Consider the following 19,930-nt stretch of genomic DNA (forward strand, 5'->3'; position numbering starts at 1 on the left):
TCACTTGCACAAGCTTTCTCGGGAATGAAAGTGCAGGTGCTTGCTATCAGGCAGACTTCTGAGCTGTTCCAGGAGAGGCTGAAGCCTGCCACGTTTATTTGCAACGGTCACTTCTAGCATACCGTCTCATAGCATCTGTCTTAGAGGCACAGCTGCCCAGTCTAGATGAGTGAAATCTGTGTATAGTAAAGGCCCAGTACATGTTCATTATAGATTGCCTAAAAACCAACGTACCTGTGTTGCTAGAACAGGACTTCTCTACCCACTCCTTGGGACTCACCCTGGCAGGTAGATGTTCATGATATCTACCATGAATATGCATGAGAAAAATGTGCCTGCAAATCTCACTCATGTATATTATGTTTGTAGATTGTGCAAACAGGGCTGGGTGTGTCCTTAGGTTGAAAACCACTATATGAGCATGCCACACACGTAAGGGACCTTTCCATCTCAGTAAGAGAACATGGCATGCTTTAAAAAAGTGCTGGAGCATCATCTACAGGTGAGAAATGCAGTAGGGCAGCCTTCACCTCTGGGTCAAACTCTTCATAGGTGCTTAATATCTAGAAGAGAAAAAGACATAATTAAGCCAGAGATCCACTGCCTGATTCATAATAGCTCATGCTGGTGAACAACGGCAGGGTGTTTAAAATACACAGGACTACTTGGATCATATGGCAAATCACTGAGGGAGAACCCATTCTTCACCCTGAGAATGTGTTTGGTTTTTTTTCTTATACAGACTGATAAAGTTATGGAATAATTTTGGCCCCTGTAGAAAGGGTCCCGACTACCACCATCAGCAAAAGCAGATGGAAACATACTTAGTGAACCTGGGTATTTACCTCCCTTCTGCCTCCAGTTTCACATAGCAGTGTCCCTCCTGTCCACAGCATGGGAATTGGGGAGGGTACAGACCTCCTTACAATGCATTCATCCCAAAGGTTGCTTCATGTCTGGCCTGCATATCCACCCTATAATTCCAGATAAAGGAGTGAAGGGAGGACCAGGTTGCTGCCCTGCAGATCTCCAGAGGACCACCTGTACCCTTGTAGAATGGGTCTGCAACTCTAGAGGATTCCCACGCTTCTGAGCAATGTAAACCAAGTATATCATGTCATTAATCCAATGGGCTACCGTTGCTTGAGAGGCTGCTTTTCCCCTCCTGAGTCCCTTAAACAAACAAAACCGCTTGGTCCTTTTTAGGTGCCTCCTTAGGTAAAAAGAAGGAAAGTAACTAGTTATATTACCATTCTGTCTTCATTAATTACTAGGAAGGACTCCTGACAAGAAAAGGCCTTCTGAAATCCTTCTGGCAGAACAAATAACCACTGTTCCTTCATGTTAGCAGCAGATGAATCCAGAGACTTGTGTGTTGTGTCCATCTAGCAGCAGCAGGTGGAGATAGCACAGAATTGCACTGTCTTAGAGGATGGAATACTCCTTGGTGATTCAGTATTCTCTATCTCCAGCAAGCAGATGGATGGTCTCTCACAAGCTCCTGGTCTCATCTGTTTGCAGCTCCTGTTCTGAGTCTCTTAGTTCAGCTGAGCTATGGGGATGTGCGGCCGAGTGGTGCTGCCTTTAGGGGGTACACCTGGTCAACCCAGGTACCTCCCCCCACCCTGATACCCTCTCCAACCCTCCCGCATAGTTCTTTCTCGCAAACAAAAAAGAGCCTTAACATCATATTGGCTGCTGGAGAGATATTAGTGCCCCCAGTATCAGGGCTAGGAGTGCAAAGAAAAGCTACAAGAATGGTATGGGATTTGCGTTACAAGACGTATGAGGAGACACTTGCTGACCTGAACATGTATACCCTGGAAGAAAGAAGAAACGGGTGATATGATACAGACGTTCAAATATTTGAAAGGTATTAATCTGCAAACGAACCTTTTTCGGAGATGGGAAGGCGGTAGAACTAGAGGACATGAAATGAGATTGAGGGGGGCAGACTCAGGAAAAATGTCAGGAAGTATTTTTTCACGGAGAGTGGTGGATGCTTGGAATGTCCTCCCACGGGAGGTGGTGATGAAAACGGTAACGGAATTAAAAAATGCATGGGATAAACATAAAGGAATCCCTGTTCAGAAGGAATGGATCCTCAGAAGCTTAGTTAAGATTGGGTGGCAGAGCCGGTGGTGGGAGGCGGGGCTAGTACTGGGTAGACTTCTATGGTCTGTGACCTGAAATGGCAGATACAAATCAAGGTCAGGTATACACAAAAAGTAGCACATATGAGTTTATCTTGTTGGGTAGACTGGATGGACTGTGCAGGTCTTTCTCTGCCGTCATCTACTATGAGAGGGTAGATATGTGCTTGTACTGGAGGCTGTGACCCAAGGCTGAGAGCAAGTGGGTCAGCAGCAGGCCTCCCAAGAGCTCCCCCGAGTGAGTTTTTTCTTGCTGTTTAGCTTATTTTCTGGTGTTGTGTAACCGGTAGGGAACCCTACAGTGGTACATGCATTCTGGGACCATATTTCATGGTGGGGAGCAAATGCCACATCTGTAGGCTCCATTCGTCAGACAAGGTTTGAGTTTGGGTCTGCCTTGCTGTTTTCCTGAGCGCAAGCAGCTCTTTTACATATTGTTGACAGGGCTTTGGTGGCCATCTTGTCAGCGTGAGAGCAGGAGTGCCTTGCTTGTGCTGATTTCCTCTGGTCCAGCTAGACTGGGTATTGCCCACGGGGGGAGGAGTATCTTGCTCCAGGTGTCCTGTGTTTCGGGCGAACTCTTAAAAAAAGAAGAAAAGAAAAAGGATCCCCACCGGTGGTTGTAATTGCTGTCAGGAGTGCCTTTGGGGTTGTTGCTCCTTCCTGCCTCACAGAGGAATCGGGTTCTGTCGGGACCTGCATAGTGGACTTTGCCTCCGCTTCACCATCTCTTTTGCTACCAGTCCGCTAGAGGCGGCCAAAGACTCCTCAGCACCCACAGTGCTTGGAAGGAGTTTCCCTGCTGTTGGTTCAGCACGGTCACCTGGGTTTTCCACTCATGTTTTCATGGTGGGTGGTCCTTTCCTGCACCCACTACTGCTACCTAAGTGCAGCCAATGTTTGCAAACTCTCTGCAGCAGCTTGTTTCCATCCTGTTGTTGGGTCTGGTTAGGTCTTACCGATGGTTCCATTGCGTTGGCCATCATTTTCTCTCCAACACTGCTGAAGTCTCGGCAGCCATTTTAAAGACGATGCGGCAGCAAGGGGTCAGCGCTGGCAGCAGGCAAGAAAAACTGGGATCTTTCCTGCCCTGAAGAATCCACCAGACCACTAGGATGGCTTCAGGCATGTGCCGGGAGGGCACCCTGTGGCTCGGAAGACCGGGGAGGTCAGTGCCGGCAGCGGGCAGGAAAGACTGGTGATCTTTCCTGCCCTAGAGAATCCACTATTTATTTATTGCATTTGTATCCCACATTTTCCCACCTATTTGCAGGCTCAGTGTGGCTTACAAGAACCTGTTATGGCATCGCCATTCCAGGAGATAGATACAATTGGTGTTAACAAGATCATGGATGAGGAAAAAAAGGCCTAGGCAAAGTTATAGAAAGATAAATCTCGAGATAGGGTGAAGTGATGAAGTGTTATAATTAAGCTATGGATTCCCATTGTAGGCCTTATTGAAGAAATAGGTTTTCAGAGATTTACGAAAGTTGGTTATGTCATTAATCGTTTTTAAGTCAGTTGGTAGTGCATTCCATAGCTGCGTGCTCATGTAGGAGAAGGTGGTCGCATGTGTTAGCTTGTATTTTAATACTTTGCAGTTGGGGAAGTGCAGATTAAGGAATTTGCGGGCTGATCTTTTAGCATTTCTGGGAGGTTTCTGGTTAGTTTCTGTCTCTCTTGGATTCTATAAGTTCATTCAGCCATGGCGGATGGTTCCTGCACGGCTTTCTTCGGACATTTTGGAAGTTCTCTCTCTTGGCAATAGCACTCAGCAGCTGCTAAGCTAGATCTTAGCTGGGTGAAGCAATTTTCAGATTATTACAGAAATCTAGCAGTCCACACTTTCCTACATGGTTAGTTGTGGACCTGAGTCTGGCATATTTGGCAAGGTCCTAGTTTGTCTAGTTTTGGACACCTCCTGAAGCAATGCTTTTGGCAGTCTCAGCCTAGCTTTTTCTAGGCTCACACCACCGGGCGACTGGTCCACCATAGATCAATAGTAGTTTCATCTCCCTGTTTGCACAAGCTGGTGTTTGGGGTGACCTTAGCATATTTGATTCAAGCTCCCGGCGTTGCAAAACACAGTATCTGCTTGAGAACATGGCTCAGTGTTCTTTCCATCTAGTTCTACTTCGTCCGCGTGTGATCAATGCCTGGTAATATTATCCGGGGCACCCTGGTTTTCATCTCTGCTCCTAGTATCAGTTCAAGCAGGGGTTCAGAATTCAGGGCTTAGGCCTCAGAAGATTCCCCTGCTAGGGCGTGGGTACCCTTCATTTTCCCTTGTGTTCAGGGTTGGTATTTTTTTTTGCCTCTCATCTCTCGTGCCTTTTGAATTTTTGACTCGTTGGATGTTTGCTGTGTACGGCCCCACTATTGTACAGTGTTCAATAGGCTCCATTGGTTGGATCACTGGTTCCTACCTTACTCGAAACTGCAGCACGTGCTGCAGCTTCCACAGCCCTGCTAGCTCAATGGCTCAAGGAGGCTTTCGCATCTACACATATCGAGCGGGTAAGCTTTTCCGTCCAGTTGCTGGTCGTTTTTAGGCCAAGCGGCATCAACCTTGGGGACGTAAGCCTTTTTGGGGGGGGGGGGGGGGAATTGATAGTGCGGCACCTTGGTATTCCTTTCAGGCTTTACATTTTGGATACTTTGGCTCTCCTGCGTTTTTTTGAATATCTGTGCTAGCAACGGTACTTTAAGTCCCACCCTACTTCAGGACTGCTTTGCTATATCCCACAAGTCTCTGGATTCATCTGCTGCTGACGCTAAGGAACAAAAAATTATGTTTCTTCTTTCCTTTAGTCGCAGCAGATGAATCTAGCATCCAACCCTGTTGGTTTTTAGTTTTCTCTCTTTTTAAAAAAATTTTTAAGGAGACATCTGTGGCAAGCAGTTTACCTCTTCATTTCTTGGATTTTCATGTTTCCCTGTGAGGAAGGAGAAATGTTTTAATTCTGTTTCCTCCTGCTTTGCTATGAGAAATACTGAATCATCAAAGAGCATTCCATCCTATAAGACAGTGCAATTCAGAACTCTCTATCTCCACCTGCTGGTAGATGGGCACAACTGAAAAGTCTCTGGATTCATCTGCTGCAACTAAAGGAAAGAAAATTATCAGGAAAGAAACATAATTTTTCATTCTTTAATATAAGATGTTTAAGCTAAGTCTTTCAAAGTAGCTCAACAGACACCCCTAATAAGACAATGACAGCGGACCAGATTTAGATTCTAAGGAGAGAGTAAATGCTTCATACCCTTCAAGAAACTCAATATCGGGATAAGAAGACAAATGATGGCCCTGCATCTGTCCTCTATAACATGCAATAGTTGTCACTTGAACTTGCAAGGAGTTCAAAGCGAGGTCACTGTCCAGACCTTTCTGCAAAAAAGGCCAGGATGTCAAAGTGTGGTGTGAAAGTGATGAAGGCTCCATTCTTGGCACCACACCTCAAAAACTCCTCCAAATCCATACATAAGACAGACCATTTTTTAGACTGAAGCAAAATTGCAATCACCTGGGAGGAATACCACCTCTTCAGTAGACTTGCCTACTGAAGAGCTAAGCTATAATTGAGAACAGAGACACATCAGGACTTTGGATCAGGCCCTGAAACAAGTATCACCAACAGACCTGGATGGCTTTCCATCTTCTGCCCTACTCTGCATAATAATGACCGCAAGGGAAATACAGCAGCCTCTCCTGAGGTCAAGTCTGTACCAGACCATCAATCCCCTGCAGTCCCACTCTTGGTGTTAACCTTTTTTTCCCCCTTCTGTTTAAAGAAACTTTAGGCTCTCCTCCCAACAGTTGTGAAGTAAAAATGTTGCAGCAGACAATAACCCCCAAGAAGAGAGGAGAGAGCCTACATAAGTACATAAGTATTGCCATACTGGGAAAGACCAAAGGTCTCCATCAAGCCCAGCATCCTGTTTCCAACAGTGGCCAATCCAGGTCACAAATACCTGGCAAGATCCCAAAAAAAGTACAAAACATTTTATACTGCTTATCCCAGAAATAGTGGATTTTCCCCAAGTCCATTTAATAATGGTCTATGGACTTTTCCTTTAGGATGCTGTCCAAACCTTTTTTAAACTCCACCAAGCTAACCGCTTTTACCACATTCTCTGGCAACGAATTCCAGAGTTTAATTACACATTGAGTGAAGAAACTTTTTCTCCGATTTGTTTTAAATTTACTACATTGTAGCTTCACTGCATGCCCCCTAGTCCTAGTATTTTTGGAAAGCGAAAACAGACGCTTCACATCTACCCGTTCAACTCCACTCATTATTTTATAGACCTCTATCATATCTCCCCTCAGCCGCCTTTTCTCCAAGCTGAAGAGCCCTAGCCGCTTTAGCCTTTCCTCATAGGGAAGTCAACCCATCTCCTTCATCATTTTCGTCGCCCTTCTCTGCACCTTTTCTAATTTCACTATATCTTTTTTGAGATGCGGCGACCAGAATTGAACACAATATTCGAGGTGCGGTCGCACCATGGAGCGATACAAAGCCATTATAACATATTACTAACAATAGCTCCGCAAGCTCATTTTTCAGTTCTATCAGTACTCTGGGATGAATACCATCTGGTCCAGGAGATTTGTTACTCTTCAGCTTGTAGAACTGCCCCATTACATCCTCCAGGTTTACAGAGAATTCATTAAGTTTCTCCGACTTGTCAGTTTCGAATACCGTTTCCGGCACCGGTATCCCACCCAAATCTTCCTCGGTGAAGACTGAAGCAAAGAATTCATTTAATCTCTCAGCTACGGCTTTGTCTTCCCTGATCTCCCCTTTTACTCCTCGGTCATCTAGCGGTCCAACCGATTCTTTTGCCGGCTTCCTGCTTTTAATGTACCTAAAAAAAGTTTTACTATGTGTTTTGGCCTCCAACGCAATCTTTTTTTCAGTCCCTCAAAGCCTTCCTTATCAGTGCTTTGCATTTGGCTTGACATTCCTTATGCTGTTTCTTATTATTTTCAATGGGTTCAGCCTAGGATGGAGGGAGATTGATTAGGGGCTGGCAAAGGGAGCTTGGCTGGTCAGAAGGCTCCTCAAGGGCTCCCATCACTTCCAGGTTAGCCTCCATCTGATTAACTGTGGACTGCATAGGACCTTTGTGAAGTGACACCATCAAATCAGATGTTCAATCTCCATCTGTTGGTAGAACAGCCTAAACCTATACATCTGGACTGGAGGGACGATGAAGAAATGTTTTTGGGGTTTTTTAAATTACGAAAACAAAGTGGTAGCAAAATATAAAGGCAAGCAGTGAGAAAAAGGGCTTGAGGTAAAGAGAGACTGAGCAGAAAGAGAACTGGTGCTGCAGGGCTACAGATAAAGAAGAATGGGCTATGGATTATCACCGCACGTTCACAGGCAATTAGAGGATAAGAGGATTACATAGACCTTTGGTTTTCTTTAAAATTCTCTAACAATCAAAGGCATTTCCCACAGGCAAAGGAAAAGAAATCCCTTGATTTAAAAAAGAAATATCAGGCTGAAGTGAGAAGATTAAGCAGGAAGTATAATAGTTGAGATCCTGGAAATACCTGGTTTACATTCAGAGCACTTAGTGTGGGACACTGAAGGATGATGTGGAGCAGGTAGTGCCGGCTGCTGGCAAGTAAATCTAATGAATCCATCTGAAAAAAGGAGCAAAAACCCTTTTTATAGGCATACACACCAGTCTATTCCCCACCACCACCACACTGATAAACAAGACCCACCTTCCTCCAACACAGTGATAAATAAGACCCACTTTCCTTCTCTAGGGAGATGTGTTAGCACGAATAGCTATAGCTAGTGTCAAGGCAGTACTTCTCTATCAGTAATCACTTTCTTCGAATCCTTCAGCAAATAAATTCTATTTCTTTGTCTTCCATACCAGACCAGTCCACATAGTTGGATTAGTCATGTCCGTCAACTAGCAGATGGAGACAGAAATAGAGCTGGCCCTTAAGGGTATCACGCAGCTCTGTTTTTTGTCTCCAAGCAGATAGTTGATGGATCATGTAGTAGAGCTTGACACAGGACAAAGCTTGTCCCCATCCCTGCAAGCTCTGACCCATCTGCTGAAGTCTGAAACAGTTGTACACCTGAGATATACAAAGAGATGCACTTACTCCTGTACTGTGCAAAATATAAAGATGGTACATGCCAGGGATGGTGTTAGGGAAATGCGACTAGGGCAACTGCCCTTGGCACCTGACCAGGGAGAGCCCTAAGCCTCCTGGAAGCTAATGAAAGTGCAGCCTGATAGTGGGCTTTAGTGTCCCCTCCCAAATTTCTGCTCTGGGCCCCAGTCATGTCTAAAACTAGCTCTGGCAAGATGTACGTTTAAAATCTGACATACTCTAATCAGAAAATAGAGGATAAAATTATTTTTTCTACCTTTTGTTGTCTGGTCATTTTATTCTTAAAATCATATTGGTCTCAGGCTCTGGTTTCTGCTTCCCTCTGTTTTCTCTTAACTTACTAAGTTCTCCTGTCCATTTGACATCTCTTCTTTCTCCATGTCCACCATCCATCTTCGTGTCCCTATTGTTCCGCACGTTCAGCATCTCCCTTCTCTGTGTCCCTATACTTCCCTGTCCAGTATCTCCTGTGTTCATAACCCCGCATTCATCATCACCTAACCCCCTATGTCGAACATCTCCCTTTTGTGTCTGGCATTGCCCCTCTGTGTCCATATACCACATACAGTATCTCCCCTTTGTGTCCCTGTCCTATGCCCCCCCCCCCATGCACATCATGTCTCCTCTGTTTCTGTTACCTCCCTGTGTCCAGCTTCTCCCCTGTCTTCCTCTTCCACACCAATGTATCTCTCTTCTCCAACCCAACCCAGCTCCTCTCTCTTTCTCTTCCCCCATCTCTTCCAGCATCTGGCTAACCTGCCTGCCCTCTTTCCCTTTCTGCTTCCCGCTATGGGTTCAGTGTTTGACTCCCTCTTCCTTCATCCCCTTGGTCTGGCATCTTTCCCTTCCCTCTAGCCCTCCCTCCTCCCATGGGTCCAAGTCAGCACCTCTTTTCTTTCCCCTCCAGCCCCCTCCTCCTCCCCCACATCTGGCCAACCAGCCCTTTCCTTCCAGTCCCCCTCCCCCTCCTCCCATGGGTCCAGTCAGCACCTGTCCCGCCAGCACCCCTTCCCTCTCATGGGTCCAGTCAGCACTTTTATCCCGTCCTTTCCTCTTCCCGCAGGTCGTCACTTACATTTTCCTACAGCCAGCAGCAGTTCACACAGGCTGGCTCCATGGCCTTCCTCCTGCTGTGTCCCGCCCTCTCTACTGCAATTTTCTGTAGAGCGGGCAGGATGCGTCAGGAGGAAAGCCACGGAGCTGGCCTTTCTGAACTGCTGCTGGCTGCAGGAAAATGTAAGTGACAGACTTGCAGGGAGCAGGAAGGGAAGAAAGGTGTTTTTTTTTTTTTTTTTTAACCACGGGAACAAGGCTTTTTAGTATTCCCATGGAGCGGTAAAAGGTTTTGTCCCTGCATCTGTGGTAATTCTGGTTAGTGTTGCCATTACCGTGGTATATCTGTGGTAACGATAACCATGTCATTCTCTACCTTACAGCTCCTTTTCTGATGCTCTCATTTAGCTCCTGACCCAGTAAATATCTGGGTTCAGTAGAGCAGTGGGTTGCTGTTGGACAACTTTATCTCCTTTTTATTTAGTCTCACAGCATAGATGGAGCTGGGTGACACTCGGTGGTGCTAGGTCCCTCTCCCCCAAAGTCTGCTGTATTTCAGTGCTTAAATGCCTTTTGTGTGAGACAGTCATCTTTCTGGGAAAAATTAATTTTTCATTGTTATACAATTAGGTAGGTGGTTTTTATTTCATACTCCTCTGGGCCAGATTCTCTCTTGTGCCTTTCATATTAAGGGGTATCCAGGCAGCTGGCGTTCTTCCCTCCTTGTTTTCTTAATCTGTTCCCGTATGGTTTGCCACTCCCTTTGGGGGCATTATTTTAGTTAGTCCTTCCTCACTGGCCGATGGGTTCTGCTTAAATTCAGCAGTTGAAGAACAAATGCGTTTCAATCTCAAAAACTGAGCAACAGGGATACGTTCCCGTAATTTCCGTGGGTGGCCACTTTGAAAAGGCAGTAATGTATTCCTATCAGTTGGCTTACGAATATAGTAAAATGGAACCCAACTGGTCTTTTGAGATCCACAAATCCAAAAAGGATATACGATGACTGTCATACTGAAAAGTAAACTTCAGGTTGTTGTCGCAATTATTCAGCCAACCCAAAAAATGACTGTAGACTTTGTGCATCCCCTTTCCATATCAAAAAAGCCTCATCGATGAAACGTTCCCAAACTAAAACCTGGGAATGGAAATGAGAAGTTGACAGAAATTTTCTTCAAAACCACCCACATATAAATTAGCTACAGCTGGGGTGACTGTAGCGCCCATTGTAGTGCTTTTAATCTAAAAAAAATATCTGTCCTGAAACATAAAATATTTTTTGCACAGTTGAGACGCACGGCGCACTCAGAAGGCTCCAGCAAACGTTTTTGCTATTTCAAATGCTGGTTCCCGGGCTGGCGCGGATCCCCGACCCACTTGTGAGGATTATTCAGCCTGCTTGTCCTCAGAGAATTTCATAAATCACTTGCAGACTAGCCTCTTGGGGTATGTTAGTATATGGTACCTCTATGTCAGCTGCGATAGGACATCTTCGCTAGCGCAACTAAACTGGCAGCCAGATCCTTGACACAGCTACTGCAGAGGGCAGTATTTTGGACCAGTTACTGCATCGCACCATGGTAGGGCTATAGCTGCAAGGGAAGCCAGCCTTACATTTCCGATACAGCACTAGCATCAGCAGGTACAATGCTGCAGTTCCTGGATCCACAGCTTATGTTACCATTTTTTCTTGCTATCAGCTCTTGGGCGTAGGTGAAACAGAACTCAGCTGTCTGAAAAGATTTCAGTATCTTCCAGCTGTTCTTCACATCTGCGGCATCCAGATATGTAGCTCAGTTCCGTCCGTCATCAGTAAGTGTTCAATTCCCTATCAGGCTGCAGTGCATGGGGATATTTCACGGCCAGATAGTTCTGTTGCAGTTAGTTATTTCCTGCATCTACAACACAACATCAGTCTAGCACACCTATGCTTGCTAGCTATAGGAGGTGCTGTGGGATGCCTGAATATGCAGCTGCTCACCTCTATGACAATGGCCTACTGCTGGGCTTGGCTGTACTAGCTAGCTGTTTGTCAATTCAGTTCTGACCACCAGTGAGCCTCACTTCCTCCAACCCAGCATGTAGAATGCTTGCTTAGCTTTTCCAGTCTCTTCCACAAGTATTCTCTGAGCCCATGACTACTTCAGTGTCTGCAGTTACAGATCAGCATGCTGTCCTTCCTTCTCCTGATGGTGTTTCAGGGACTGCATTGACCTAAGTCTTCTCCATTGTGACTCAAATGGTTTGTCTTCTGCAGCAGAGGCTTCGTCCAGTACACAGAGGCTGGCTGCAAGTGGTAATTTTGGGTTTGTTGCATTATCCATTTCATTCTCTTCTTTGGACATTATGGATTCTACAGCATTGCCTTGGTGATGCTAATTCTCTACAGATTAGAGTACCTTCTCAGCCAAGTGGCTTGAACATTCCTTTCTCATCCTCTCCTATTATTTATTTTCAAGATCTGCAATCTTCTAAGGTACTGTCCTTAGCCATCTCTGCAGAAACCAGCTCTGTGACATGGGGTTAGTGCTCAAGCGATTACCATAGTGGCAGCTTTCAGCTTGGTCCTATGCTTCAGTACCCACCCAAAGGCGTTTTTCTGCTCTACTCTCCTGTAGGGTGCCTGCTGTCCACGGTGGCTGTACAGGGCAATTGCTTCAGTTCACTTCGAGGCACTTCTATCTCAGGTAGCAATACAGGACAATCACTCTGCTCATCTAAGGAGACTGCTGCCTTATCACTTTTTTCTATAACTTTGGGCAAGAGACTTTCCACCTCCCAGATCTCTTTTGGTCCAGTTTGGTGTCAGTGACTTCTTGATTCCTTTCAGCAGTCTCTTGAGAATGGGATTAATTTTGTTTTCTTTGGCTCAAAGTATCTCTGGCACCTTTAAACTATCTTCAAGGAGTTACTCATCTTACTTGTTCTAGTCTACTCCTTCTAGTCCCATCCATCTTGGACACTGCTTTGCTACATCCCAACAGTCTGGACTGGTCTGGTATGGACAACAAGGAAGGAGACATGTCTTACCTGATAATTCCTTCCTTTACTCCTACCAGACTAGTCCAGAAACCCATCCTAGAAAATGTCTTTATCTTTTTCTGGGCAGTTCTTCATTCTATTTTGCAAGTTCTCCCCATTCTACTCCATCTCACATACCTCCTAAGGAGGCATGAGATGGAGAGATGAAGCCTCCACTGGTAGGCAGCCTTGGCACTGACTCAGTGAAAGTGCTGTATTGTCAGCTAAGGTTCAATCTGCCTCATCTCACACACCTCTTGACTCAGTGGAAGAGCTGCATGTCACTTGAGGTTCACTCTGCTCCATCTCACACTCCTTCTGCATGTCGGTTGAGGTTCCAGCTGTTCCATCTCGCACACCTCCTGACTTAGTGACCATGCTGCATGTCAGCTGAAGTTATGCCTGCCATGTTGGTGTGGCTATACATGTACTATGCTACTGCATGTTGAATGTTCTTTTGATTGACACTATAATCATGAACACCTTTGCTTGGCTAGTTGAAATACTGAACATTCCAGAAAACTACTTTTTTTCTCTGTCTCCATCCGCTGATCGATGAACATGACAAATCAAACAGTTTGGACTGCTCTGGTAGGACTAAAGGAAAGAAAATTATCAGGCAAGACATAATTTTCCATCCCATAGCATCACTCTATATCATGGATTGCTCTTTCATTGATAAAAGCAGGGAAGTGAAAACTGCTGTATGCACACATCTTCTAGCATTTTCCAATTCTAACCCTTTCAAAATGACCTCACCTCTGTTGGGTCAAGCTCATTTTCAGTAAGTAGGTGCCATGGCCAAGTTTCACCTTCCCACTTTAAACATGGTCTTGACTGATCCATTTGCATGGACAACACTGGGCCTCTGGATGCTCAAATAGATGGCTTGAACCATCTCTACACACACATCTTTAGCACTTTTTAACTCATGTTAAAAAAAAAATGTCTTCTAGTTGAAGCGAAACCAGACACCGCAACTCTCAAATCAGGGTTTTGATTGATTGGGATTTATTAACCACCTTTATGAAGAGATTCACCCAAGGCACTATACAGCTCTATGGCCTGCTACTCCAACCCTGACATCTCTCATTTCACTATCTTGAAGACTTTCCAATACAAAATCTTGTTCAACATACCATATTGTTGCAACATTATAAAAAAAAAACAAAAACCTGTAAATTTCACTTAAAGCCAAATTTAGATTCCTCCAATAACAGTCCATCTGCTGAGAATTCCCAGTAAGCAGCATTGCTTTCCTCCACTTCCCCTACAATGACCAGAGCTCTCTTCTTACCTTTTTTCACAGTTCTGGCGCTGGGCTGGGGAGTATGGAGGGTGAAGGAGATAGCTCACTTTAGTCTTCAGAAAACCCATTGTTTTTAATAAACGCTCAAGTGTTTATTAGAAACAATACAGTACATGAAAGTAATTGGCCACATACTGGAACCAAGGCTCTGACTTTAAATAAGATCCCTTTGTGGATAGTTGTTTACTACAAATTTAAATACTCTCTCTTCAATCTATTGGCGTGTCCAAAGCAGAGTGAAGTCTATAACAAGTCTAGATTGCAATCCCAATCTTTTTTTTTTTTTTTCATTTAGCTTGTGTAATCACCAAGCCAGGTCATAGCGTTCTCACTGGTCATATACAGCACTTGCAGTGTAGTGCTGAACCTAGGCAGTAGCCACCTGTCAAAAACATACAACAGGATTTCATTTTGGCTCTAGCCACCACCCAGGACATCACAAAGACCTGTCCAACAAGGACCACCAATGCCGTGGCAGGCGTGAGCCAGATGTCAGCCTGTAGGAGACTTACAAAGTGATATCACCCACCTGCTTAAGGCTCTGTCCAGCCACTGGAGATTGTTCCCCTTCTAAGAAAAGCTGGAACAGCTTGGCATACATGTGTACAGCTGTAGATACAAAGTCCTGCTTCTGTATCAAGGCATCTTGCTGAAGACATGGGACAAGGCTGCAGGGATAAAGAATCGGCATCACAGAACTTGTGCTCCTTCTGCCGTACTACCACAACTGATTTATAGATGTAATGAACACACATTTTGTACACGATTAGGCCTGATACTGTGTCTTGGTTTTAGTCAGTACCTGGCTATACATAGTCCTGACATTTTTCCTCCCACTAATAGGGTTTTAACTTTTGCTAAAAGTCTAAAAAGAACCCTGAAACCATCTTAACTGGCCCTCTATACTGAGCATGCTGTGAAGAGCTCCATGTGTCCATTCAGAAGCCAACATGTATGTGCTGCAATGCTTGATCCAATGCATTCCTATCATGCACGTGATGGTCAGTTCTATAAAATGGGCAATTACGTTTATGCATGCATGTACATGTCAATAATTGGCTTAAGCACTATCCTGCAAATATCTGCTTAACTTACACAGTCTATATTTGCAAGGGGGTGTACACAGGGGAGGAGCATGGGCAGGACATATAATGTGTCTTCCACTTAACACGGGTAACTTACACAATACCATAAGTTATATGCATCCTCACCGGGCACCTTAATGTTAGGTGTGCCGATACTGGGTTAGGCTTATATTCAGGTGCTCAGGCTCTGTTAGGCTCCTACCCTGTGGCCTCGGGTAGCTAAATGGAGGCACCCAGTTATAGAATTGCCTCCTTGCTGAAAAATTAAACCTGTAATCTGAGCTTTACATAGGAAGACAGCATGAAGGTCTTGATTTACAATAAAGGTCTGTTTTCCACCAGTTAGAATGAACTGCTAAGGTAAGCGATGCACCTAAACTCTTTGCATCCTGTGCAGGAACGTATACGCTGCTCCCCATGTCCTTTGCAAATTTTTTCAGCAGTTATGTGGCACATTTTCATATATCTTCATGTAGAATTATGGGTGATTTTAACTTTCTTTTCATAAAGTAATCTGTATGGCATGTCTTATGAACCCAGTTAATTAACGTCTTGCCCCATCCTTGGCCACCTTTAAATCTAGACTGAAAGCCCACCTCTTTAACATTGCTTTTGACTCGTAACCACTTGTAACCACTCACCTCCACCTACCCTCCTCTCCTCCTTCCTGTACACATTGATTTGATTACTTTATTTTTTGTCTATTAGATTGTAAGCTCTTTGAGCAGGGACTGTCTTTCTTCTATGTTTGTGCAGCGCTGCGTACGCCTTGTAGCGCTATAGAAATGCTAAATAGTAGTAGTAGTAGTATTTGGTCTCTCTCAGGGGCAATGCCTCCATATGGATTTGTGTTGCACACATCAGAATAATAACGAACCTCACTTCTAAGCCAGGGTATCTGAAGAATGATATTAGTCTCTCACACGTACCTGGTGCTTTTTGAGGGAAAGGGAATTTTAATGAAAGGAGGAGGGGCAGGGACAATAGGGGAGGATGGGGGATTCTCAGTACAGTATGGATCTCAGAGAAGGGATCTCGGGGAGGGGTAGAGGAAAAGAAAGAGGGGATCCATGAACAGGAGAGGGATGGACAATCTATTTACATCCCTCCTCTTATTCATTCCACACCTTCCTTCTACTCACTCAGGTTCTCTTCACACTCCCCTCCAAACGGCTAAAGTTAGGATGCAAAAAATCTGAGCTAACCAGGCACCAGTCTGAATATTGGCCAGTGCCTGCTTAACCTCTGGTAGCGGCACTGGGCTTTCTGAGTTGTACACCTGGTACCTATCCCCCTTGATTCCTCTCCCAGTCCCCGCAAGATTTCTGCTAGGTGTTGTGGCCAGATTTGCAACTTGGGCATTGGTCCTCCTTATATGGCCCTCAAAGCCACCAAGGAATTAGACCCGGGGCAGAGAGGTTACAGGAGTGGGGGTGGGACCTGCACTTCATGTTCCTTTGGGAGGGGTTGGCCCACACTTAATTTTCCTTTGGTGTGTGGGTGGGGGATTAGAGGGGCAGAGGCACCTGAAACTACTTAAGTGGGTCCCAACCGATATTCAGCCAGGGCCCGCATACAATGAAGAAGAGGTAAAAACACACTGACTTCCACGTGCTAAATACTGACCGGTTGGTTGTTAAGCAAGTGATTGATCGATGAAGAAGAGGTAAAAACATGCCGACTTCCACGTGCTAAATACTGACCGGTTGGTTGTTAAGCAAGTGATTGATCGATGAAGAAGAGGTAAAAACATGCAGACTTCCACGTGCTAAATACTGACCGGTTGGTTGTTAAGTAAGTGATTGATCGATGAAGAAGAGGTAAAAACATGCCGACTTCCACGTGCTAAATACTGACCGGTTGGTTGTTAAGCAAGTGATTGATCGATGAAGAAGAGGTAAAAACATGCAGACTTCCACGTGCTAAATACTGACCGGTTGGTTGTTAAGTAAGTGATTGATCGATGAAGAAGAGGTAAAAACATGCCGACTTCCACGTGCTAAATACTGACCGGTTGGTTGATAAGCAAGTGATTGATCGATGAAGAAGAGGTAAAAACATGCCGACTTCCACGTGCTAAATACTGACCGGTTGGTTGTTAAGCAAGTGTTTGATCAATGAAGAAGGGGTATTAGAATAATGTGTGTGGTGTTTTGATGGACCTCTTGTGTGCCAGGGGTGGTCTAGCAAACTGTATTTATTGTACAGTATGTATCATAAGAAGCTACTTCATACCAGGTGAGCAGCAAGAAGACAGATACAGGGTAACTGGTGCCACCATTGTTGACATTTCATTCCTTGGTCTCCCACAGCTACAGAATCACTGGGGCCTTACAGATACTGGTAGAATGAGCCAGGAATGGTAATAGAGAATTATAGCTAGAAGCTCTCCTGCAGCACCTCGTTCTTACATTAGAATCACCCCACTATCAGAGAACGTAAGTACACGTCTTCTCTCCCCACCACCACCATCAGTAGTTTACCTGTAGAATGCGATAGGCAACAGCCTAATGTGCTGTTCAGAGGCTGCTCTGTGCAGGACTTGGTAAGGCTCCTGTTCTGTAATGACAAGAAGTGCAACATCTCTCTATATATCAAATTTATATATCACCATCCCTAGGGGTGCAAAGTGGATTACAAATATCAAGAATCAAGCATATAACATGACTGTATCCATCTTTATCCAAACTAACTGAAAATGTTCTAAAATATCCATCCAGGCTCTGCACAGTTTGTGAACCAGAGGCAGGTTACCAGGTCTAGTGGTACAGCAGTCCACAAAATTGGATCCACATAAGAAAATGTTCTTTTCTGTGGCAACCAACTTAATTCCAGCAAGGATTTGAAGCAAGCCTGCTGAGATGAACACAAGACCTGAGACGGAGCTTAGGGCACTATCTGCATATGAAAAATAACAGGCATCTTTTTGTATAAAATCTTGTAAGTCATAAAGATTTTAAAGTCTGTTCTTTGGAATAAAGGAAGATAATACAAAAAGGTGAATATTAGGCAAATATGATCCTGCAATTTAAGGTAGGTCTGTTTATCATTCAGACTCTCCATTCTCTCTGCTCACCTTCTCCCGCAGGGAAGAAGAGATGAAACCAACAGACTCCTCTCTCTTGTAGGCACTGAAGGAAAGTCAGACACATTCCCAGCAACTTCTGTAAATCTTCTCCCTCCTTTGAGCCCAAAAGACAAAAAGAAAATGAGAAAAGAAGCCTAGTGGTTAGTACAGTGGACTTTGACCCTGGGGAACTGAGTTCAATTCCCACTGCAGCTCCTTGTGACTCTGGGCAAGTCACTTAACCCTCCATTGCCCCTGGTACAAAATAAGTACCTGAATATATGTAAACCGCTTTGAATGTAGTTGCAAAAAAAACCTCAGAAAGGCGGTATATCAAGTGCCATTAACAAGATTCCAGTCACAATCTCACAGAGTAGCAACATTCCATGTAGAACCCCAAAGAATAGCAAGATTCCGGAATCCCAAGGAGTGGAAGAGTAGCCTAGTACTATTTCAGATTCTACAGGGAATGTTACTAGTGGAGGAGTAGCCTAGTGGTTAGTGCAATGGACTTTGATCCTGGGGAACTGAGTTTGATTCCCACTGCAGCTCCTTGTGACTGTGGGCAAGTCCCTTAACACTCCATTGCCCCTGGTACAAAATAAGTATCTGTACATACTATGTAAACTGCTTTGAATGTAGTTGGAAAAACCTCAGAAAGGCAGTATATCAAGTCCCATTTCCCTTTCCCCCTTTGCCTTATAACATCACAATATCAGAAGTGAGCCAAGTATCAGGCAATCAAGCCATTGTGACATCACTGATGAGGTTGGCTCTTATTGGTGGAATGAGTGGAGGAGTAGCCTAGTGGTTAGTGCAGTGGACTTTGATTCTGGGGAACTGGGTTTGATTCCCACTGCAGCTCCTTGTGACTCTGGGCAAGTCACTTAACCCTCCATTGCCCCTGGTACAAAATAAGTACCTGAAGATATGTAAACCACTTTGAATGTAGTTGCAACAACCTCAGAAAGGCAGTATATCAAGTCCAATTTCCCTTCCCTCATTCCTCGTCAGTGTCATCTTTAATGATGGAACCTCAGATTAATGCTGTAGTTTAAAATTGAAGAAATTACATTTAATTCAATCTTTATTTTTTCCTTAACATTTCTAAGTACTGGTTCAGGCTGTTATTTTGTCATCTCTGGACTACTGTAATTCACTATATCTGGCTATTTCGCAGAAGCAGCCAAGGTTGATTCAGAACAGCTGCTAGGCTGATTTGTAGGAAAAGTAGATTTGATCATTTGACCCTGTTATTTGCTGGTCTTCATTGGCTCCCCATAGATCACCTGGAAATTGAAAAATCAGTTGCAGCTTCTGCAGAATACAGTTGCTAGATAATATTTGGAGCAGGAAGGTTTAACAATGTGACACCTATTCTCAAAGAATTACATTGGCTACCAATATGTCAACACATTGGATTTAAGATGTATGTTTAGTTTTTAAATCACTTTTTGGATTAAATACAGGAGTGGTGGATTTGTTGGTTATTCCGTCTTCTAGAAGAATAAGCTGTATTGTTTTTGATTTTGTTATTCTTTCTTGTTGTATGAGCCGCTGTGAATCCTTTTTTTGGAAGAATGGTTGGTATACAAGAGTCAGAATATAATACAATAGAACAGAAGCATGAATTGTTTTTAAACTTTGTTGTTTAGTTAATAAAACACTATATGGCAATACTCTGGATGATTTTCTTCTTCTTTTAAGGGTCAAAGTGTGAATCATCTTTTTTGCAGCTACCATCTTTGAAAGGTGTAAAACATAGATCGCTATATGGTCAATCTTTAGTTTTCTCTGCCATTAGAATTTGAAACTTTCTTCCACAGGATATTTACCTTTTTGCAAAGTATGTTTTGTGAATTTAAGAGATTAATTTGTGTAGTTATACATGTTATACTTGTGCTTGGGTCTTTTGCTACCCACCTTGCATTTCTTTTTTTCTTTTTTTAAATTTTAAGAGATTTGGTGTAATACAAGCCTCTAGTATAGTATAGTGTTTTCAGCTGGGTGCTTTCTGCAGCAAGCCCTAAACAATTATACGATGGGCTCTCATATAGGTTTCTTTTATTTAAATGCCTTTAGTCTCTAACCCAT

At 44.1% G+C, this 19,930-nt stretch overlaps 1 protein-coding gene across 1 annotated transcript in view; it reads right to left on the reverse strand.

Moving 5' to 3' along the window:
* Positions 1-414: 414 nt before the first annotated feature.
* The window catches only part of LOC115471372 (Fanconi anemia group A protein-like), a 138,234-nt gene continuing 118,718 nt past the window's right edge, over positions 415-19,930 (reverse strand). Inside the window, exons 39-43 of the mRNA XM_030205070.1 lie at positions 17,846-17,951; positions 17,253-17,328; positions 14,214-14,352; positions 7,717-7,809; positions 415-563 (exon numbers count right to left, since the gene is read on the reverse strand). Coding sequence (XP_030060930.1) covers positions 474-563; positions 7,717-7,809; positions 14,214-14,352; positions 17,253-17,328; positions 17,846-17,951 — 504 coding nt within the window. The 3' untranslated portion in view covers positions 415-473. The remainder of the gene's footprint in view (positions 564-7,716; positions 7,810-14,213; positions 14,353-17,252; positions 17,329-17,845; positions 17,952-19,930) is intronic.

The sequence above is a fragment of the Microcaecilia unicolor genome, chromosome 5 (assembly GCF_901765095.1).
Source record: "Microcaecilia unicolor chromosome 5, aMicUni1.1, whole genome shotgun sequence".
In the NCBI taxonomy this organism is placed as follows: domain Eukaryota; kingdom Metazoa; phylum Chordata; class Amphibia; order Gymnophiona; family Siphonopidae; genus Microcaecilia; species Microcaecilia unicolor.